This window comes from Artemia franciscana, chromosome 21 (assembly GCF_032884065.1).
Source record: "Artemia franciscana chromosome 21, ASM3288406v1, whole genome shotgun sequence".
In the NCBI taxonomy this organism is placed as follows: domain Eukaryota; kingdom Metazoa; phylum Arthropoda; class Branchiopoda; order Anostraca; family Artemiidae; genus Artemia; species Artemia franciscana.
In genome coordinates this window covers 23,442,569-23,467,024 of record NC_088883.1, presented here as the reverse complement: position 1 = coordinate 23,467,024, position 24,456 = coordinate 23,442,569, and the positions used below count along the sequence as shown (strand labels likewise).

The following is a 24,456-nucleotide window of genomic DNA, read 5'->3' as shown; positions in this document are numbered from 1 at the left end:
CTGTTAGAATCTTCATCCTCTGCTAGAAAATAATTTCGAGCAGTGTTTCAATGCACAATATTTCGTTTAAAATTGGTGGAGATTTCTTTTTGTCCTTCGTTCTACGAATACCCATTTTATTTTGCTTACATCCATAAGAGCTGACTGAGAGAGGTTCTAAGTTTTGAAAAAGTAAGACTTGACCAGGTAAATACAATCAAACTATAGGCTACCGAAACTTGCCAGAAATTGTGGATTGCACCATAATATATTAAATGTACTTTGTTGCTCCAGGATCTCTGAATTGTTCCAAAAACGGTGCAGTTGTACTGCGTTGGTAACACTAGTCCTTGTGTTACAATGGATCACTGACAGTTTCAGAACTTTTCAACTGAGAAATTGAAAAATGCATGCATTTTACGACTATACAATTCACTCTAGGTGGAATTAAAAAATTTAACTCTTATTAATATTTATGAGCAGTCATCTTGGTTTCTAGGGACCTGTCACAGATAATTTATTGATTCTAAAACAAAACTAAAAATGTAAATTTAGATTTAATTAAGTTTAGAGCTTGGTTATTGCCAATTCCATTGCCAATTCTATTCAATTCCATATTTTCAATGCTGGCATTTCAGTTAATGAAGGCGCAGGGTTAATTTGCAATATAGTACGGAAGAGTGACACTAGATGGTACTAGTGACGCTTGATTTTTGTCTAGAAATTCTGTTCCGCTTTGTCATGTTGCTGCATATACGGCGTATTTCTACCCTCCCGACAAAAAATATAAATTTAGATTTAATTAAGTTTAGACATTGGTTATTGCCAATTCCATTGCCAATTCTATTCAGTTCCACGTTTTCAATGCTGGCATTTCAGTTAATGAAGGCGCAGGGTTAATTTGCAATTTAGTACGGAAAAGTGATACTAGATAGCACTAGTGACGCTTGATTTTTGTCTAGAAATTCTGTTCCACTTTGTCATGTTGCTGCATATACGGCGTGTTTCCACCGTCCCGACAATAGTTTCTTAATAGCAATTAAACTGAGAAATGTGTTTTTGCAAGTTGACAGAAATAGTAACAATTGTTTGTAAATTTTCTAATAAATCGAAGCGTTATTGCCAAAAATTGTTGATTGATTTGAGTGCGAGTTTCAAAAATTTTTAATATTAAAATAAAACTTGAGATTCATTTCACTAAAAAAATAATTGTGATCATTTTATGGGTTTTATGCTTTTCGTTATATTATATATTTGTTCTGAAGTTTGGAATGCTATGGTGTTTCTTTCTTTGTAAATATGCCACATTTGAATGGCAACAATTCTTCATTAGTCATTCCACTAGCGGACAGCATTTCACATACTATCCCTCTCTCGGAAATGGAACAGAAATCTCCAGGGAAACAGTTATCACTGGTGTGAAACTTATTTATCTGAAAGGTCTATCAGTATTGACCCTAAGCTTCAAGGTTAGTTCAGTGTTGATTTTGGTGTCCCTCAAGGTTTTGCTCTATTTTACCTGTTTGTTGCCTTAGGACCTGTTTTATTCCTTATATTCATCAATGATCTTTTTATTGCTTTATCTGAACAAATTAAACAAAGTTGTTGTAGTATTTGTGATCACAATTTTGTTCCATATTATGAGGCAACTAAAGACCCAGTGCTATTTGCATTTGCAGGTGAAAGTAGTTTTTTGTATTTAGAAATTAAGGAATCTTCCCTTGTCAAGAAAGTGGATTATGTTCTAGAAAGAACTTTTTCTTGGTTCGATGCGAATCGCCTTGCCTTAAAATCTAGCTAAATCTAGTCTACTTATTTTTTCCAGATCAGGTGCTTTTGTCTTTTGGTTCAAACTATTTCTACCACTCATGGTGGTAAAACTCGTCCCCCTGATAGACTCGTTCGATTCCTGGGTATTCTACTGTACGAAAATCTTACTTTCAAAAATCACTGTGCTCTCGTGAAACTTTAAGCTCTGCAGAAACCTAGGAATTCTTCGTCATTGTTTTCCCTAGTTCAATAATAAAGATCCTCTTTCACTCATACTCATATGTACTACTCTTCTGCAGTATGGCTATCAACGTTCTCTTCTTTTACCTTCCCTGTTTTCAAAATGTATAAGAGAGCAATTAGTGTCTAAGGTGACAGACCAGATCAGCATGAATTTATTGGATGGTCAATCCCATCTTTCTTTCCTCTTGTTTCATTTTTAAGTATTTTCATGGAATCCTCCCTAACCTCTTCAAAAAATGATATCTTTTAAATTCTGAACTACGACTTGAATCTTGTGTTTCTTATTCTCTTACAAATGACAGCAATATTTTCATTCATAAAACCAAAACCATCAGATTAGATTTCAATCCAGTTTTATGCTGTGCCTCCATATAGAATTCCCTACGAGTTAAAATTCGGCTATGCCATTCTTATGGACAGTTTAAGAAAGAGCTAACCAACCACCTCTTATGCCTATACAGCTAGTTCTCTCCTCACTTCTTTTCCCCCTCTACCTTTCCTTTTTAATTTGTTTAATTCATTTATTTTGATTGGCATGGTAATTTTTGTTGTTGTCGTTTAATTTAATTTTTTTTCTTGTCCTTTTGTTTGATTTTACTGCTATTGTTTAATGTTATGTTTAGTCTCCCACTGTCACAGGCCAAAGAGCCTTTGTGGGGTCTAAACTTCTGTAATATTTTCCCTGTTTCTTTTGAATAAATTAATTGATGGATTGATTACAAATCGGGCGTTGTTAGAAAAAAATGTTCATTGAGTTTGAGCGTAAGATTTAAAAATTTTAAATATTAAAATAAGTTTTGATCCTCTTCCCTAAAAATGACTTTTAACAATTTATGTGTTCTATGTTTGTTGTTATTTTTATGAAGGTTTAAAGGCTAGCCACCAGTATTTTCAATGCGTTTTATTTTTATATTTAAAGGTTCTATTTTAAAATATCGCAGAGAATGATATGTTCGCGCAAATTGTTGGTAACAATTTTGTATTTTTGAGTGACACTAGAGGACACTAGATTTTTATCCAGAAATTTACCTAAAATTGATTGTAAATTTTCTAATAAATCGAAGTGTTATTGCCAAAAATTGTTGACTGAGCTGAGCGCGAGGTTCAAAAATTTCAAACACTGAGATAAAACTTGAGATTTTCTATAAATAAAAAATAATGGTGAGGAATTTATGTATTTTATGCTTTTCTTTTTATTATATATTTGATCTGAAGTTTTGAATGCTGCGAAAATTTCGTTCTTTTTATTTTGAAATCTAGAGGTTTCATTATTAAATATCATGTTTTTGATAATTGGTGAATCATATTCTTGTGAATTGTTGGTAACAACTCTTTAGTAGTCATTCCGCTAGTTGACGGAAAATTGTTACGTTTGATTGTTAACAAATCGAAACGTTATCTGAAAAAATTGTTGATTGAGTTTTAGCGTAAGATTCAAAATTTTTGAACATTAAAATAGAATTTGAGATTCTCTTCAGTAAAAGGAATGATTGTTATCAATTTATATGTTTTTTATGTGTTATGAAGTTTTAAATGTTATGTATTTCCATGTTTTTGGTTTTAATATTTAAAATCGAGGTGAAATAATATAAAATACCTTGGGGAATGGTATGTTCACATAAAATGTTAGTAAGAATTCTGTATTGGTTACTCTATGCACACTATTCATGAAAATAATTTGAAAACGGAATGTGTTTACGAAAGATGGTGTCTTGGAAAACCTTTTTGTAAGCTTATTGTGTGAATATACACTTACTTACATAACACAATCATATACACCAACATACTTATATACAGATAACGTGATTTAGTTTTCTTTGCCATTAACCCATAAGACAATACACACCAAGGACGCATCAAGGATTTAGTTTGGGGTGGGGGCTTTACAGAAAATTTTTCAAAAACGCATCAAAACTTTGTGTCATGTTCTTACGAGTCAGATACAAATTTCAGAAATGTGCTCAAATCTGGTAACCCGTGGATACGGACTTGATATAGACCAATAGTATATCAGTTTAAGAGCTTTCAGCAAAATTGTACATTCCTGGACCAACGTTACAGAACTTAGACCAACAGATAACCCGGATCTGTCGTAAGATTGTACGATAGATTGGTAGATTGACATCGGATAATCGACCGATGAGATCAGAAAATGTCGTGCGTCACGTAACGTTAAAACTGTTATTGCTAAACAGTTGAAAATATTATTTAGAAAACAAACTGAAATATAAAATTTTCAAGTGCTTTAATAGGAAAATCAGGTAGGAAAAGTTTTAGTTGTATCCTAGCAAGGTATATCCATAGTTATATCCTAGCAAGCATATCCTTGTGTCTAAAGGGAATATCGAGGAAACCTAGGAAAGAGCCACCATGTCCCCTAAGAAGCCAAATTTTGAAATTGTAATACTTACTAATTTTAGTTTCTTCTTTTCTGTTTTAGAATCGCATAACTTTAATGTCTACACAATTCCAATCATTACTGAATTCGCTTGGTGAAGATGTCATTGACAAGAAACAGACGCTTCTTCAAATCATCACAAAATTTTCGTCTGCATATTGCTCAGCCATTGATGGTACTGGCAAAAATATTGAAACTAGCGAGTTGTAAGTAAATATATACAAAAATCTTTAATTTAGAGACCCGGCCATTTTGGGGGTCAGGTCAAATCGACTAGAAAAAGTAGATATGAAGGAATAAAACACAGGTCATTATACACTACCTTCCCTTCACTATTGAAAAAGAAAAGTATCAAGTTCGTGAATCTTGTTTGAAGGTAGACGGTTTTCCTCATTCACTGATTTTCCGTAATCTACCTTAGAAAGTTTTTTTTTCATATGCACAGCAAGTTTAAATTCTAGGTACGCTTACATTGAATTCATCATATGATTCAAAATGTTTTATTGTTATCCTCCTGTGGTAGTAAATATTTTAAAATGTTTTATCTTTATCCTTCTTTGGTAGCAAATGATTTAAATTTTTTTTGTTGTTATACTCCTGTGATAACGAATGATTCAAAATTTTTATTGTCATCCATCTGTGGTAGGAATGATTTAAAATGTGTTGTTGTTATCCTCCTGTGATAGCGAATGATTTAAAATGTTTTACTGTTATGCTCCTGTGGTAGCGAATGATTTAATAGTGATTTATTGTTATCCTCCTATAGTAGCGAATAATTAAAAATGTTTTATTATTATCCTCCTGTTGTAGCGAATGATTTAAAATGCTTTATTTTTATCCTCCTGTGGTAGCGAATGATTAAGTAATCCAAAACCAAGCCTTTTCAGTCGAACTTATCGTGTTAATTTCTTAAACAAAAAACAGTTTAAAGCTGATTTTTTTTTTAACTAAAGATTTTAGCTGATTTAGCAAAATTCTTTGGCGAATTTAGCAAAGAAAAGTGAAATTTTAACTAATTATAAATTAGCTAAAAAAAAGAAAATAAAAGGTTGGCTTACTTCAGAACCAAATAGAAATCTTACAAAATAGTAGAAGAGAAGAAAAAAAGTAATCAAACAATGTTGAAACTTTACTATTGAAAAGAAATTATTGTTATCCTCCTGTGGTAGCGAATGATTCAAAATGTTTCATTGTTATCCTCCTGTGGTAGCAAATGATTTGAAATGTTTTATCGCTATACTTCTGGGGCAGCGAAATATATTGTGTCCTGTGGTGGCGCAGTGGGTTTGACCTCGGCTTGGTGATACGGGACCCAAAGATCGAATCATGCTGCAGTAATGCACTGCAGGGCCGACGCAGGCACCTGAGTAGTCAAGAAGCGTCGTTAATCTGATACAATACATTACAATACTGGGGCAGCGAATGATTTAAATTGTTTTATTGTTATCCTCCTGTTGTAGCGAATGATTCAAAATGTTTTATTGTTATCCTCCTGTGGTAGCAAATGATTCAAAATATTTAATTATCATCCTCCTGTGGTAGCGAATGATTCAGAATGTTTTATTGTTATCCTCCTGTGGTAGCAAATGATTCAAAATGTGTGATTGTTGTCCCCCTGTGGTAGCAAATGATTCAACATGTTTTACTATTATCCTCCTGTGGTAACAAATGATTTAAAATCTTTTATTGTTATCCTCCTGGGGCAGCAAATGATTTAAATTGTTTTATTGCTATCCTCCTGTCGTAGCAAATGATTTTAAATGTTTTATTGTTATTATATAATAACTACCTCTGAGACCTGTAAGCCTTCCAAAGGTTTTTTCCTCCAGCTCCTAAGGAGTCCAAGCGTCATCCAAGGATTCAAAGGTGTTGTTCTCTTCGATCCCTGATTAAACTGGTACTCACAACAAGTGTCCAATATAATTTCTTTCCAAGAGTTACGAAAAGAATTAAAAAGTGTATTGCATCAGATTAACGACGCTTCTTGACTACTAAGGTCCATGCGTCGACCCTGCAGTGCATTGCTGCAGCATGATTCAATCTCTGGGTCCCGTGTTACCAAGCTATGGTCAAACCCACTGCGCCACCACAGGACAATTAAAAAGTGAATCTACATCAGATTCATTTCCAAAAATACCCCATGAATAATCTGCCAACCACGATCTAAGAAGAGCCATCTCCTGATCGTTAAATTTTAAAGACGAAAACCAGCTCCCCGGTGCCTCCTAGGTAAGGAGTCAGGAAAATCATACTCGAAAAAAAAACAGGTAAATGGTCTGAGACGTCACTAATCAATCCAGAATTTTGCACCAAAGACAACGGTAAAAAAGTATAATCAAGCAAAGAAGCAGTATGCAAGTTGGAATACATGCTGAGGGTAATGTGCCACAAGCAAGTATAGCTGAGAGAAAATCAAAGGAAGAAGATTACCACTGGTCACACAAATTAATTTTGAAGTCACCCATAATGACAAGTTTACCTAAACGTTTTTGGATTTCTTCCAAAACCTCATCAGGAATCTGAAGGAAAGAGGGAACAGAGCCACTAGGAGACTGGTATATATTACCAACAATCAGAGGTTTAGTTTGGGTTTTAATCTTAATAAACATGGATTCAAAAATCCCTTCTTCATTTCTTGACAGGTCATGTCTTACAGAGTACTGAAGATATTCCGAAACATAAACAGCAAGACCACCTTTAGCCATCCTATTACGATTCAAATACTCCATCTTATATCCAAAGAGATGCAATAGAGACTCAGTTTTCGAATCGAGGAAAGTCTCACAAAGACCAATAAAATCGGGTTGGCCACTACGTACTATTTGTTTTAATTCATCAAATGAAGAGCAAAGACCTTGAACATTTAGCTGAAGCACGGTAAAACTAAGACTTTGTTTGGAAACTTCATCTAAATCCAAAATATATTTACTAACAGCTGAAAATTGGGATTTGATGTAAATTGGTTATACAGACGTATTGAATTATTTATTAAACTAAGAACATCAATTGGATTATTTTGAAGCTGAAGTAGTCGCTCACCCGAGGAGAGGATGTCACCGGAGCTAGATTTCGGCAAGTTCAAATTACCACAAAACTAGGATTCATCACGTACCATCCACCCCCATCTTGGAAAAGCCGCATTTTTAAACCAACAAAACAGAAAAGAAGAAACAACGACAGAACAAAAACAGAAAGATTAAAACTTATTTCATGTTGATTGAATTTTTCTGAAAGAGTTCATTTTGTTTAAACACTACTATTAATGTTCCAGGAAAAAATTCGGATCGTAGAGACAGTCATTTCTTAATTATAGCCTGTTTGACTGGACACCTAAATGCGTATAAAGGGTTGTCAGCTGATTCACATAGGCTGCATTTCATTGGTTTCTTGCACGGATTGTTATTAGCTTTTGGATGATCACCAGAACATCTTGCACATTTGGGAGGATTCTTACACAATTTCTCGACGTTACTGAATTGTCGACAGTTATAACATTGCATGGGTTAAAACTTGAACTCGGTAACAGGTAGGTGCTCATATCCAACCAATAAACTTTCACGAGAAGCTTGTTCGAGGTGTGCCTTTTCAGCAAATTGGAGCCGAAAGGAGCGCGTTCTACCTAGTTGCTTAGCTTCAGATTAGTTTGATACTACCTGAATAAGATCATCAGATGTAAAGATTTCAGGGATCCGGTGAACAATTCCAAAATATGATGGGCTTTTCACTTTGACATTCAAAGATTGATCATGATCGTTGAGAGCGTGTACTACAGACTGAACAGCATCTTTATCAGACAAAATGAGCCACCAAGTATCCTTGCAGGGCTTCAATTCAATAATACGGTCACTAATATTGTCACAAATTTTTATTAAGAAAGTCTTTCAGCAATACGGGAGCGTCAAGAATTTTTGGTGGGCTCTTCAAGACTACTATTTAGGTCGGATTTGAAGCCTGGGATGACCTGTTATGCGAGAAACCAACGTTAGCCCTGAACATTTCAGAATCAACTATGTTATTAAACTTTAGGGATAACTCATTGACTTTTCGAGTAAGTGTAGCAGTTGTATCACCGGGCACTACAGGCACCTCATCAGGTTCAAAAATGACAAAACGATGTAGGACCACTTTACGTTCATCAGAGAGATCAAGACATCTAATCATATCATCAATCATCTTTTGTCTATCATCAATCGACATTATCAATCATCTTTTGTCTATCTGTAGCACGTGTAGAAACCGCAGCTTCAGTCGACAACAATTTTTTGGCTTCAAGTATCAAATCAGGGGCAAAAAATTCACAAGCAGTTTCCGCAATATCAGTACAAGCAATCCCCGCTTTTCTTGTTCGAAACAAGAAATTTTGCTCTGCATTCCAAATCAGTTTCTCGCCCGTCATGGCAGACTAAAATGTAACAATTAGACACAGCAAGAGAGAAGTCTTTGGGCGGGACAGGTTAGCGTTAATTAATCCAGGTGAACAGAGTACAATATCCAATATAAGAGTTCAAATGACCGGATATTATTAAAAAGAACAGGCTTATAGCAGATCTTTGAAATATCTCACAAATTCTGAAGTAAAAAGAGCTTACTGATTAAATAAAGTTACAAACTATCTTATTTAAACCAGCTGTATACACTTTGAACTCTGATCCAATAAGAGTTTCGGTTACTATTGGGTAAAGTCGTTCCTTACTTACAGTTCATTCCGAACAATTTGATAATAAAGGATTTACAACATAATGATAAGTATCATAATTATAATAACATTTTAGCAATAGTAATTACAATAATGATAATTATACTACTGATTATAATAATAGTGATAATACTAGTATTAATAATACGTAATAATAACTTAAATAAACATAATAATGATATTACAATAAGAACGGAGGATTAATAGCATAATAATAAAGTAATATAATAATAATAACACTACAATAATAATTATAGTAATGATAATATACTAATTATTATGATAATAGTAAAGAATTTTCTAGACAATAGCGTACGTCATGTTATTTGTGCTATTTGGTTAAAATCATCTAATATAAAGCCACACCAAAAGATGCGTAGCATTGAAAATCATAGACGCATTGCTATATAATAGACTAAAGGTAAATAATTTCTTAGACTTCACTTCTTTTCTATTTACAGAATTTAAGAGAGAAATAAAGGGGTTTAATTTAAATAAATCAGTTGAGCAAAACAAAAAAAAACTTTAAATAATACAAATCTGAATATTTCGACTCCATGTCCAGGAGCCTTAATCAACAGAAAAAAACGTTAAATTAAATACAATGCCAAACTTAAACAAATGACAGAATAAAAAAAAAAATAAAATCACATCTTATTAACCTCCAAAATAATGCAATCATTGTAAATACTTTGAATAAGTACACAGAAATAACAAAAGATTGTCTCTGTTACAACATATTGTCTCTCGTGTAATTTTAGTTGGGTAATTTAATTTAGCAAAATGAAATACTACATTCATTTGAAAGAATGTACATAAACCCCTTGGTCATCCGAGTTTTATTTAAACTATATCCGTTTTTTCTCTCTTAAATTCTGTAGACTGAAGATAGCACGCGTTTTCGCAAACTCCTTGCGCGTTTTATTCCCTGCTGCCAGCAGGTGATTCCCTGCTGGCAGGAATCACCTGCAGGAACCAGCAGGTGTTTGAAGCTGGCATAACTGGTTATTTGCCGAATAACTGGCAAGACCGGTCTGCTTCTCCTACACCTGGTCGATTTTCAATATTCTTATTGAGTGTCTGGTGGCTGTTTGCTTGTTTATTGTAATGATTTTTCTTTATTGTATTATATCTATTCAGGTAATTAATCCAGGAGAAACTTTACTATATGCACTTTAAAAGTTATTTTCAGAAAAAATCATCAGAGGGATGTTTTTTTGTATTATATGGTATCTATTCAGGTAATAAGTCTATTAAATACTATATTAGATGCACTCTAAAAATTATTTTCGGTCAAAAGCAACCTTGAGGCGTATTTTCTTAATATTGTATTGTATCTACTTTGGTAATAAATTTAGGGATAGCTATATTTGATTCACTTAACAAGTTATTTTTAGTAGAAATAAACCAGAGACGTGTTTTTCTTGTATTATATGGTATCTATTCGGGTAATAAATCTATTGAGAACTATATTGGACGTACTCTAAAAATTATTTTCAGTCAAAAGCAACCTTGAGGTATGTTCTCTTTGCATTATATGGTATCTGTTCAGGTAATAAACATGTTAAAAACTACATCGGATGTACTTTAAAAATGCATACAAGCTAATTTTGATGCATTTTCTAAAGTTTGTTTTGTGTACCCCCCACCCGAAAAAATAACCCCTACCGAACAAAAATCCTGGATATGGTTCTAGTCATCACCTAAGTTCTACTTATGGGATAATTGGAAAGGCTAAGAATTTGGAGGCTTCACGTTTGGCATTTAAAGGCTCGTCATTTAATTCAAGTCTTGTCAAGCTTTTTTTGGCCAAGGACTTTTTTCCTATCAGGTTCTGAGTGGTACCGTAATTCAGTAAGTATAATCAATATACGAAAGATCTCTGAACATAAGGCATTTTTCCATAAATTCAAACACTTTGCTAGTTTTTTAGTGATTTTTGAAAACGCAAGAAACCGTGTACCTTACTACTACTGCCATCACTAACAACTCTGCAGCACCATGCCACCTGAGACAACAGTGCTTCGAACGCTCCTTCTCCATCCCAATATTAAAAAGTCTTCTCTTTAGACCTTCCCAGGAAGTTCTAATTTCGCTTAAATCTTTCATTACGACCTCCTGGCAATCTATTCAGGGACGACCGGCTTTTCGTTCGACCTTTATCGCCAAATGCGCTCCATATCGAAGCTAATCCTAACGCGATAGCACTTTAGCCACAGTACCCAAATAAACTGTAAATATAAACGACCCATACTGTAAACTGTAAACGACCCATACAAGACGCATACAAGCTTTATTACAAGCTATATTACGAATATACTTTGCAAAGCTGTTAAAAAACGATTACGATCGTACAAATTTAACGCAACCTGTGACGCTAAATAGGGGAGAGGGAGGGGTCTAGTTGCTCGTCATATATTTTGCCTGCCTTGAACGATTTCTTTTAAAATTTAATCTTTTTTATTTATTTATTTAAGGTTTGGAGGAGCCAGAATCTCCTATATATTCCATGAGACTTTCGGCAAGACATTAGATTGCATTAACGCCCTCTCTGGTCTGACCCAGTTTGATATATTAACTGCCATCAGAAATTCCAGTGGCCCACGTCCTGCCCTATTTGTTCCTGAAGTAAGCCACCCTTTTATTTCTTTTTTAGCTAATTTGTCATTTATTAAAATTTCACTAAATTTTATTTGCTTGGTTTGCTTAAAACAACCGCTAAATTTGGCTTAAAAAATGAATCGCTTTAAGCTGTTTATTCTGTCTAAAAAATTGAACCAGTTTCTTCAGCTGGGAGTGTGAATCTCGTATTTGTCTCGAGAAAGACGCGATCTATATATATGTATATATATATATATATATATATATATATATATATATATATATATATATATATATATATATATATATATATGTATATCTATCTTCTATATATATAAAAATTGTCCGTCTGTGTGTCTGTCTGTGGATCAGGTGACGTCATGTTTCTGTGTTGACTGACGTCATGAAATTAGTTGTCGTCATTTTTGCTTTGACGGTGACGTCATTCAAGATATTTAAGACATATGTTCACGTAGAAATCTATTAATGTTTAAGTTTACAATGACTGATGAACTTACCATGGCAAAAGCCGATGAAGATGCTCAAAGAGTCTATGCCAAAAAACTTGCTGCTGTTGGAGAAAGTCAGAAAAGAAAGCGTGCCGAGGAATCAAAAGAACAGCAAGGAAACAGGCTTGAGGCTGATAGAGAAAGAAAGAACAGAAAGCGTGCCGAGGAATCAAAAGAACAGCAAGGAAACAGGCTTGAGGCTGATAGAGAAAGAAAGAACAGAAAGCGTGCCGAGGAATCAAAAGAACAGCAAGGAAACAGGCTTGAGGCTGATAGAGAAAAAAAGAACAGAAAGCGTGCCGAGGAACTACCAGAGCAACGCGGAAGCAGACTTGCTGCTAAAAGAGAAAGTGAAAAAAGAAGGCGTGCCGAGGAATTACAAGAACAGCAAGAAATCAGGCTTGCTGCTGATAGAGAAAGTAAGAAAAGAAAGCGTGCCGAGAAATCACAAGAACAGCAAGAAATCAGGCTTGCTGCTGATAGAGAAAGTAAGAAAAGAAAGCGTGCCGGGGAATCAGAGCAACCTGAAAGTTATCGCCTGGCATTCAGGTACAACCCAGTCGATGATTATAGCTTGAGTAGATGTGTTCAAATCGGGACAATGTCTAAAATTTGTCCCTATTGCAAGGCCTTGAAATTCAATGGTGAAGCAATGGGAATGTGTTGCGCCTCAGGAAAAGTTAAACTTCCTCTATTGGCTGCACCACCAGAGCGATTGAAGACGAATGAATGCTTGCCTGAAAAATTCTAATTTATGGGCACACGTAAAAATATTAAAATTAACTACAAATATGCGTGTCCGATTGCAAAACGATGACTCTGGTCAAACATTTTCAGATCAATTGCTGGCAATTGGAAACGGAAAGCTCCCAGTAGACTCAATTTCAGGACTATACAACTACCTGCTGATTTCTATAATTTAGTGACGTCCAAAAATGAATTGATTGAAAAAGTATTTCCGAATATTCTAAAAAATTATAAAAATAATAAATGGCTAAGTGAAAGAGCGATTCTCGCACCCAAAAATATAGACGTCCACGAAATCAACAATATTGTTTTGACCAAGATTCGAGACCAGGCAGTCCTTTACAAGTCAGTCGATACAGTTTTGGAACCAAATGAAACGGTTAATTATCCATCTGAATTTTTAAATTCCATAGATCTTTCAGGGTTTCCACCACACGTGCTACAACTAAAAATAGGCGTACCAATAATACTTTTAAGAAATATAAACCCACCAAAGCTTTGCAATGGCACTCGACTTGCCGTAAAAAAACAATGGAAAACCTAATAGAGGCCACAATCTTGACAGGGCCTTTTGAGGGTGAGGCTGTTCTTATTCCTCGCATTCCCATGATTCCAACGGATCTGCCTTTTCAATTTAAAAGATTGCAATTCCCAATTCGATTAGCATTTGCAATCACCATTAACAAAGCTCAAGGTCAATCATTAGAAAAATGTGGTATAGATCTTAATACTGATTGTTTTTCCCATGGACAATTGTACGTTGCATGTTCGAGGGTCGGTAAACCTGACAATCTATTTATATGCAGCGACAATTGGACAGCGAAGAATGGTGTATATTCGCAAGTTTTACGCAGTTAATTTGTATTGTATGTATCTATCTATCTATCTATATAAAAACGAGTTGTGTGTATGCATGTTTGTTTGTTTGTAAAAAGAGCGTTTGCATATGATGTCATTATTAGTACATACGGCTTTGTATATGCAGAGACTATGGGAAAGCCAAGAATGTTGTATATTCGCAATTTTTACGTAGTTTAACTCATGCAGACGAAATGAATGCTTGCCTAAAAAATTCTAATTTATGGGCACACCTAAAAATATTAAAATTAACTACAAATATGCGTCTCCGATTGCAAAACGATGACTCTGGTCAAACAGTAGACTCAATTTCAGGACGTCTACAACTACCTGCTGATTTCTGTAATTTAGTGACGTCCAAAAATGAATTGATTGAAAAAGTATTTCCGAATATTCTAAAAAGTTATAAAAATAATAAATGGCTAAGTGAAAGAGCGAATTCTCGCACCCAAAAATATAGACGTCCACGAAATCAACAATATTGTTTTGACCAAGATTCGAGACCAGGCAGTCCTTTACAAGTCAGTCGACACAGTTTTGGAACCAAATGAAGCGGTTAATTATCCATCTGAATTTTTAAATTCCATAGATCCTTCAGGGTTTCCACCACACGTGCTACAACTAAAAATAGGCGTACCAATAATACTTTTAAGAAATATCAACCCACCAAAGATTTGCAATGGCACGCGACTTGCCGTAAAAAAAAACAATGGAAAACCTAATAGAGGCCACAATCTTGACAGGGCCTTATGAGGGTGAGGCTGTTCTTATTCCTCGCATTCTCATGATTCCAACGGATCTGCTTTTTCAATTTAAAAGATTGCAATTCCCAATTCGATTAGTATTTGCAATCACCATTAACAAAGCTCAAGGTCAATCATTAGAAAAATGTGGTATAGATCTTAATACTGATTGTTTTTCCCATGGACAATTGTACGTTGCATGTTCGAGGGTCGGTAAACGTGACAATGTATTTATATGCAGCGACAATTGGACAGCGAAGAATGTTGTATATTCGCAAGTTTTACGCAGTTAATTTGTATTGTATCCATCTATCTATCTATCTATATAAAAACGAGTTGTGTGGATGCATGTTTGTTTGTTTGTAAAAAGAGCGTTTGCATATGACGTCATTATTAGTACATACGGCTTTGTATATGCACAGACAATGGGAAAGCCAAGGATGTTGTTTATTCGCAATTTTTACGTAGTTTGAAACACATATATAAATCTATCTATATTCACAGGTGGGACACAGGGACACAACTACAATGGCGCATAACTAATATGGCGCGTAACGACTTACGCGCGCGGGGGGGCTTGGGGGGGCGCGAAGCGCCCCACCAACTAGGTGTTGGGGTGGTGCGAAGCGCCACCCCGACAGCTAGTCTATCTATATATATAAAAATAAGTTGTCTGTCTGTCTGTGGATGGATCAGGTGACGTCACCTGAAAAAACTGGATCAGGTGACGTCAAAACTGAAAAAACTAAAAAAAGGCAAAAACTACAAAAAAAACTAAAAACTAATAAAAAAAATAAAAAAGCTAAAAAACTAAAAAAACTAAAAAAAGGCAAAAACTACAAAAAAAACTAAAAACTAATAAAAAAGCTAAAAAACTAAAAAAACTAAAAAAAGGCAAAAACTACAAAAAAACTAAAAACTAAAAAAACTAAAAACTAAAAAAAAAACTAAAAAAAAGGAAAAAACTGAAAAATAAGCTAAAATAAAGGTAAAAACCAATAAAAAACTAAAAAAAAAACTGAAAAAACTAAAAAAAGGCAAAAACTACAAAAAAAACTAAAAACTAATAAAAAAAGTAAAAAAGCTAAAAAACTAAAAAAACTAAAAAAACTAAAAAAAGGTAAAAAACTAAAATAAATAAAAAATAAAAAAAAAATAAAAAAAAGGAAAAAACTGAAAAATAAGCTAAAATAAAGGTAAAAACCAATAAAAAACTAAAAAGAAAAAAAGGAAAAAACTAAAAAAAAATTTCATCTAAAAAACTAAAAAAAAACTAAAAAAGGTAAAAACTAAAAGAACTAAAAAAGAAAAAAATAAATGACGACACTCAAAGAGAAAGCGACCAGGACAAAAGGAATGTTCGATTAGCAATCAACAAAGCACCGGGACACAGGGAGTATAAATGACGACCAGGACATAAGTAAAAAAAACAACTAACAAAACTAAAAAGAAGGTAAAAACTACAAAAAAACTAAAAAGAAAAAAACTAAAAAAAGGCAAAAACTACAAAAAAACTAAAAACTAATAAAAAAGCTATAAAACTAAAAAAACTAAAAAAGGCAAAAACTACAAAAAAAACTAAAAACTAATAAAAAAAATAAAAAAGCTAAAAAACTAAAAAAACTAAAAAAACTAAAAAAAGGTAAAAAACTAAAAAAACTAAAAACTAAAAAAAACTAAAAAAAGGAAAAAACTGAAAAATAAGCTAAAATAAAGGTAAAAACCAATAAAAAACTAAAAAAAAACTGAAATAACTAAAAAAAAGGCAAAAACTACAAAAAAAACTAAAAACTAATAAAAAAAGTAAAAAACTAAAAAAATAAAAAAACTAAAAAAAGGTAAAAAACTAAAAAAAAATAAAAAATAAAAAAAAAATAAAAAAAAGGAAAAAACTGAAAAATAAGCTAAAATAAAGGTAAAAACCAATAAAAAACTAAAAAGAAAAAAAGGAAAAACTAAAAAAAATTTTCATCTAAAAAACTAAAAAAAACTAAAAAAGGTAAAAACTAAAAGAACTAAAAAAGAAAAAAATAAATGACGACACTCAAAGAGAAAGCGACCAGGACAAAAGGAATGTTCGATTAGCAATCAACAAAGCACCGGGACACAGGGAGTATAAATGACGACCAGGACATAAGTAAAAAAAAAACTAACAAAACTAAAAAGAAGGTAATAACTACAAAAAAACTAAAAAGAAAAAAAAACTAAAAACTAATAAAAAAACTAAAAAATCTAAAAATCTAAATAAACTAAAAACGAAAAAAAAAGGAAAAAAATAAAGGAGAAAAACAAAACTAAAAAACGAATGTATATACAGACCGGGACACCGGGATACAAATGACGACCGGGACACAGGGAATATAAATGACGACCGGGACACAGGGACACAACTACAACGGGGACACCGGGGGAAACAGGGGGATATAAATGACGACCGGGACACCGGGACAGGGAATGGTCGATTAGCAATCACCATCAACAAAGCTCAAGGGCAATCAGTAGAATCATGAGGTATAGATCTGAATACAGATTGTTTTCCCATGGACCATTATATGTTGCATGTTCAAGAGTCGGTAAACCTGACAATCTATTTATATGCAAAGACAATGGGACAGCAAAGAATGTTGTATATTCGCAAGTTTTACGTAGTTAAAACCATATATATATATATATATATATATATATATATATATATATATCTGTCTATATTCACAGGTGGGACATAGGGACACAACTACAATGGCGCGTAACTATTATGGCGCGTAACGACTTACGCGCGCGGGGGGGCTTGGGGGGGGGGCGCGAAGCGCCCCCACCAACTAGGTGTTGGGGTGGCGCGAAGCGCCACCCCAACAGCTAGTATATATATAAAAATAAGTTGTCTGTCTGTCTGTCAGGTTACGTCATGTTTCTGTGTCGACTGACGTCATGAAGTTAGTTGTCGTCATTTTTGCTATGACGGTGACGTCATTAAAGATATTTAATCATGAAGTTAGTTGTCGTCATTTTTGCTATGACGGTGACTTCATTAAAGATATTTAAGACATTCACGTAGAAATCTATTAATGTTTAAGTTTAAAATGACTGATGAACTTACAATGGCAAAAGCCGATGAAGATGCTCAAAGAGTCTATGCCAAAAAACTTGCTGCTGATAGAGAAAGTCAGAAAAGAAAGCGTGCCGAGGAATCAAAAGAACAGCAAGGAAACAGGCTTGAGGCTGATAGAGAAAGAAAGAACAGAAAGCGTGCCGAGGAATCAAAAGAACAGCAAGGAAACAGGCTTGAGGCTGATAGAGAAAGAAAGAACAGAAAGCGTGCCGAGGAACTACCAGATAAAAATATCGATAAGGGAATCGATATAGATGAAATACCTGATAAAAATGTCGATAAGGGGTTACATGATATTATTGTAAAAAATATGATACATGGACCTTGCGGTGCACTGAACGAAAATTCACCATGCACCAGGCAATCACCAGGCAATCAAATACATATGTAAATACGTCAACAAAGGCAGTGACATGGCAGTTTTTGGCTTGCAGCCCGAAATCAAAGATTTCGACGAAATCCTACAATATCAGGCTGGAAGATACGTAAGCAGTAATGAAGCTGTTTGGCGAATTCTTTCATTTCCGATACATGAACGTAGTCCAGCTGTTGTTCACTTAGCGGTAAATTTACAGAATGGTCAACGTGTTTATTTCACGGAAACCAAGGTGCAACAAAGAACCCTGAATCCACCGGATACAACATTAACAGCTTTTTTTTCGCTTTGCAAAAATGATTCTTTTGCAAAAAAAACTGCTGTATACTGAAGTGCCTTCGTATTACACGTGGAATACTAAAAATAAAGTATTTGAACGTCGAAAACAGGGTAAGTCAGTCGACGGCCAACCTACCATCTTCAAAAATACCACGATAGGAAGACTCTAAACCGTTCACCCCAATCAACATGAATGCTTCTTTCTACGCCTGGTTTTGGTGAATGTACCCGGTCCGACATCCTTTGAGTATTTGAGAACTGTAAACGGTACTATACATGACACTTACCGTAGTGCAGGCCAAGAATTTATTGGAGAATGACCAACACTGGGATAATTGCATCAATGATGCGTGCGAAACTTCAACCCCAAGTCAAATTCGTGCATTTTTTGGCATCATTTTAACAACTTGCTCTCCATCAGCTCCTACAGAGTTATGGGAAAAATATAAGTAAAAAATGTCCGAAGATATACTCCATCGAAAACAGTTAGAGACGTCAGATATGACTTTTGATTTTACATCAGAAATTTATAACTACACTTTAGTTATTATAGAAGATTTGTGCGTACGTATGGCAAACAAACCTCTTCAGGATTTGGGAATGCCTTCACCTAACCGTATCGCTGCTGTTTCGACATGTGTAGAATTGGATAGTGAACAAAGTTACAGTACGAGTGATCTATTGTCGTATGTACAAAATAACATTTCCAAGTTAACGTCGGAACAAAAAGACATTTATGATACGATAATGCATTGTGTCGATAACAACGTTGGAGAAATTTTCTTTTTGGATGCGCCAGGAGGTACTGGTAAAACGTTTGTGATAAAACTGATTCTGGCATCAATTCGATCAAAGAATGATATAGCGTTGGCAATTGCGTCGTCCGGAATAGCCGCAACATTGCTGCCTGGTGGAAGAACTGCTCATTCCGCTTTGAAATTGCCTCTGAATTTGCATTCTACAGAAACTCCCACGTGCAATATTTCCAAATCATCTGGGATGGGTAAAGTATTGCAGCAATGCAAACTTATTATTTAGGATGAGTGCACAATGGCACACAAAAAATCGCTCGAGGCTCTGGATCAATGCTTGAAAGATTTGAGAGGGAAGTCGAAACCCTTTGGCAGCACATTAATATTGCTTGCGGGAGATTTCAGGCAAACATTACCTATAATACCTAGATCAACAGTTAGAGACGTCAGATATGACTTTTGATTTTACATCAGAAATTTATAACTACACTTTAGTTATTATAGAAGATTTGTGCGTACGTATGGCAAATTTTTTTTTTTAAATTCCATAGATCCTTCAGAGTTTTCACCACACGTGCTACAACTAAAAATAGGCGTACCAATAATACTTTTAAGAGATATCAACCCACCAAAGCTTTGCAATGGCACGCGACTTGCCGTAAAAAAAAACAATGGAAAACCTAATAGAGGCCACAATCTTGACAGGGCCTTTTGAGGGTGAGGCTGTTCTTATTCCTCACATTCCCATGATTCCAACGGATCTGCCTTTTCAATTTAAAAGATTGCAATCCCAATTCAATTAGCATTTGCAATCACCATTAACAAAGCTCAAGGTCAATCATTAGAAAAATGTGGTATAGATCTCAATACTGATTGTTTTTCCCATGGACAATTGTACGTTGTATGTTCGAGGGTCGGTAAACCTGACAATCTATTTATATGCAGCGACAATTGGACAACGAAGAATGTTGTATATTCGCAAGTTTTACGCAGTTAATTTGTATTGTATCTATCTATCTATCTATCTGTATAAAAACGAGTTGTGTGTATGCATGTTTGTTTGTTTGTAAAAAGAGCGTTTGCATATGACGTCATTATTAGTACATACGGCTTTTTATATGCACTGACAATGGGAAAGCCAAGAATGTTGTATATTCGCAATTTTTACGTAGTTTGAAACACATATATAAATCTATCTATTTTCACAGGTGGGACACAGGGACACAACTACAATGGCGCGTAACGACTTACGCGCGCGGGGGGCTTGGGGGGGGCGCGAAGCGCCCCATATATATATATATATTTATATATATATATATATTATATATATATATATATATATATATATATATATATATATATATACTAGCTGTTGGGTGGTGGTGTTGGTGGGCCCCCCCCCCCCAAACCCCCCGCGCACGCGTAAGTCGTTACGCGCCATATTAGCTACGCGCCATTGTAGTTGTGTCCCTGTGTCCCACCTGTGAATATATATATATATATATATATATATATATATATATATATATATATATATATATATATATATATATATATATATATATAGATATATATATATATATATATATATATTTTTAACTACGTAAAACTTGCGAATATACAACATTCTTGGCTGTCCCATTGTCTGTGCATATAAATAGATTGTCAGGTTTACCGACTCTTGAACTTGCAACATATAATTGTCCATGGGAAAAATAATCTGTATTCAGATCTATACCTCATTATTCTAATGATTGCCCTTGAGCTTTGTTGATGGTGATTTGCTAATCGAACATTCCCTGTGTCCCTGTCGTCATTTATATATCCCCCTGTACCCCCCGGCGTCCCCGTTGTTGTTTCCCTGTGTCCTGGTTGTCATTTGAGTCCCGGTGTCCCAGTCTGTAATTTCTCTTTGAGTGTCGCGGTCGTCATTTATATTCCCTGTGTCCCGGTGTCCCGGTCGTCATTTGTGTTCCAGTGTCCCGGTCTCTAATTTCTCTTTGAGTGTCCTGGTCGTCATTTATATTCCCTGTGTCTCGGTCGTCATTTGTGTCCCGGTGCTTCGTTGATGGTGATTGCTAATCGAACATTCCTTGTGTCCCGGTCGCTTTCTCTTTGAGTGTCCCGGTCGTTATTTATATTCCCTATGTCCCGGTGTCCCGGTCCTTATTTATATTCCCTATGTCCCGGTGTCCCGGTCGTCATTTGTATCCCGATGTCCCGGTCTGTAATTTCGTCTGTCGACAAACATGACGTCAGTCGGCACACAAACATGACGTCACTCGACAGACACACAGACAACTTATTTATATATATATAAAGCTATATATATATATAGGCTGTGTTGGCTTTAAAAGAGCATATCGTGATGAGAAGATTTACGTGCCACTTAGTGCTACAGCCTCTAATATCCACTGCAATAGCATAATTCTTACTTCTAACACTTTTTATTTAGTAAATAATTTCTTTTTAATTTAATAATATAACAATTTTTAATTTAATAATAATTTAAAAGCACTTGACGAATTGTGTAGTTTCTACTCTGGGCCAAATGTATCATTGCTGATCCTGGATATGACACCAAAAATATCGATTCTTGTTGGTATCCTGGCGATGTGCCAATAGTCTTACCGTGTATGCATTTCAATGAATAAATATTAATCTGTTAACCTTTCCCCGTGGCGGGGGGCTACCCGGTTTGATTCCCCCATCGCTCGAAATTCTTTTTCCAATCGTAAAAAAAGTAGCAAAAATACATAAACAAATTTCTGTTATATTTTGTAAAAAAAAAAAATGAATACCCCCCCCCCCCCCTGGACAAAAATATTGGATATGGCCTTGCCTTTGTATAAACGTAGACATTTTTTCAGTTTTCCCTTGGGAGCCTTAGTTGTTTTTCAGTAATTTTTTACGGAAAAACATTGATTTCAGGAAATTTTCATTAAAAAACGTTAAATAGAGAACGTTGGAACGTTGAGACGAGTTCAATTAACTCCTCCTCTTGAGGAAACGTTGAATAGCTCATGCCTTGATAAATAAGTGATCTACGGAAATATGGAGCTGAAGCTCATTTCTACTATTGTCTGTCTTTCGGTAGCGTCATTTATGCCTTCATAGAACCAATTGAAGCTCGTGTTTGAATAGGACTAATTATCGTGTCGCTTCTCTGAAATGCCAAAAATTAAATTTTGTAGTATTTTGGTAAAATATAGTCAATATTGATTTGCTCTGTCATTACTAGTGCAAAATATTGACAAAGACTCTTTTGATTTTTATCTGGTGTAGAGAAGAGAGGCGGTTTTAGGGGAGGGACAGAAGGGGCATATTCCTGGGGTGCCGAAATTTTAAAGGTGCAAAATTTAAAATAAATATTCTAACAGTTATAATCATTTTGTTAATTTTGAAATTTTTTATTTTATTAAAATAGAGTAGAGGATGCAGTTGATAAATGAAAAAATGGTAAATATTAATTAATTAATACAAATAAATTTAAAATAATTAAATAATAATAATTTGAATAGTAAATGAAAAAATAAATTATCAATTAACAAATTGAAATGAATTTTGTTAAAATGAAGATTTTGTTAAAATTTGGCCTAAAAATTGTTTGGGGGACAGGTTAGAGGCGCTAATCAAGATTTGCCCTGAGCGCAAGAGAGGCCAGAACCTCCATTGGAGAAGAGTGTAAATTGCAGTTTATTGCTTACAAAATATGTATTTTCTTTTTCTCATTAAAAATTAATTAGTTAGATTCTAATTAAAATTTAATGATTATAGTTATGATTTGCGAAGTACCTTATCGAGTAAAATTTGCTTACAAGTAGATAAGGCAGATAGCTTTAAGAGAACGTACTCTTTCTAAAAGTTCAGCTTCTCTTTGAATACACCCTTTAGGCTGTGGAGAGGTTTAATCTTGTGTTTTCTCATAAAAATGGATCAATGCAATCAAACAGTTCGTGGTAACGAACTGTAGTAAGGAGCGATCCGGCTCAATAGTAACCAAAACTCTAAAAAATTGAATTTCGATATCAATAGCTACATCAAAAGAATCGCATTTTAATGCTGATTTTAAATATATAAGTTTCATCAAGTTTAGTCTTACCCATCAAAAGTTACGAGCCTGAGAAAATTTGCCTTATTTAGGAAAATAGGGGAAACACCCCCTAAAAGTCGTAGGATCTTAACGAAAATGACACAATCAGATTCAGCGTCTCAGAGAACCCAACTGTAGAAGTTTCAAGCTCCAATCTACAAAAATGTGGAATTTTGTATTTTTTGCCAGAAGACAAATCACGGGTGCGTGTTTATTTTTTTTTTTTATTTTTTTTTTTAGGGGTCATCGTATCGACCAAGTAGTCCTAGAATGTCGCAAGAGGGCTCATTCTAACGGAAATGAAAAGTTCTAGTGCCCTTTTTAAGCGACCAAAAAAATTGGAGGGCATCTAGGCCCCCTCCCACGCTCATTTTTTTCCTAAAGTCAACGGATCAACATTTTGAGATAGCCTTTTTTTTAAGCATAGTAAAAAATTATAAAAACTATGTCTTTGGGATGACTTACTCCCCCACAGTCCCTGGGGGAGGGGCTACAAGTTACAAAATTTGACCAGTGCTTACATATAGTAATGGTTATTGGGAAGTGTGTAGGCGTTTTCAGTAGGATTTTTTGGTTGGGGGAGGGGTTGAGAATAGGGGGATAGGCTGGGGGAGCTTTCCATCGAGGAATTTGTCATGGTAGAAAAAATTTCCATGAAGGGAGCGCAGGATTTACTAGCATTATTTAAAAAAAACAATGAAAAAAGAAATATTTTCAGCTGGAAGTAAAGAGCAGCATTAAAACTTAAAACGAACGGAAATTATTACCCATATGAGGAGCTCACCTCCTCCTAATACCCCGATCTTTACGCTAAAGTATTTTTAGTAATTTCAACTATTTATTTTACGGCTTTGGTGATTCAGGGGTCATTCTTAATGAATTGGGACAAAATCTAAGCTTTAGTGTAAAGAGCGAGGTACTGACGAGGGGGCGAACCCCCTCATATATGTAATAAAAACATGAGAATACAAAAGTTCTTTACGTAAGCTAATTTATAAGTTACGTATATCTTTTACTAAAAAAAAGATTCGTAAAAATCAAAAGTTCTAGTTGCCTTTATCTTAATTAACCAAAAAATCGGAGGGCAACTAGGCTTCCTCCCCCGCTCTTTTTTCTCAAAATCATTCAATCAAAATTATGAGAAAGTCATTTAGCAAAAAAAAAAATAATAAATATGCAAATTTCGTTTTAATTATTCCTCTGCGGAGAGCCAAAATCAAAACATGCATTGATTGAAAAACGTTCAGAAATTAAATAAAAAAAACAAGTTTTTTTAACTGAAAGTAAGGAGCAAAATTAAAAC

At 34.5% G+C, this 24,456-nt stretch overlaps 1 protein-coding gene across 1 annotated transcript in view; it reads left to right on the top strand.

Moving 5' to 3' along the window:
- The window catches only part of LOC136040856 (dynamin-1-like protein), a 93,873-nt gene that overhangs the window by 31,874 nt on the left and 37,543 nt on the right, over positions 1-24,456 (top strand). The window contains exons 6-7 of the mRNA XM_065725233.1: positions 4,433-4,596; positions 11,564-11,714. Coding sequence (XP_065581305.1) covers positions 4,433-4,596; positions 11,564-11,714 — 315 coding nt within the window. The remainder of the gene's footprint in view (positions 1-4,432; positions 4,597-11,563; positions 11,715-24,456) is intronic.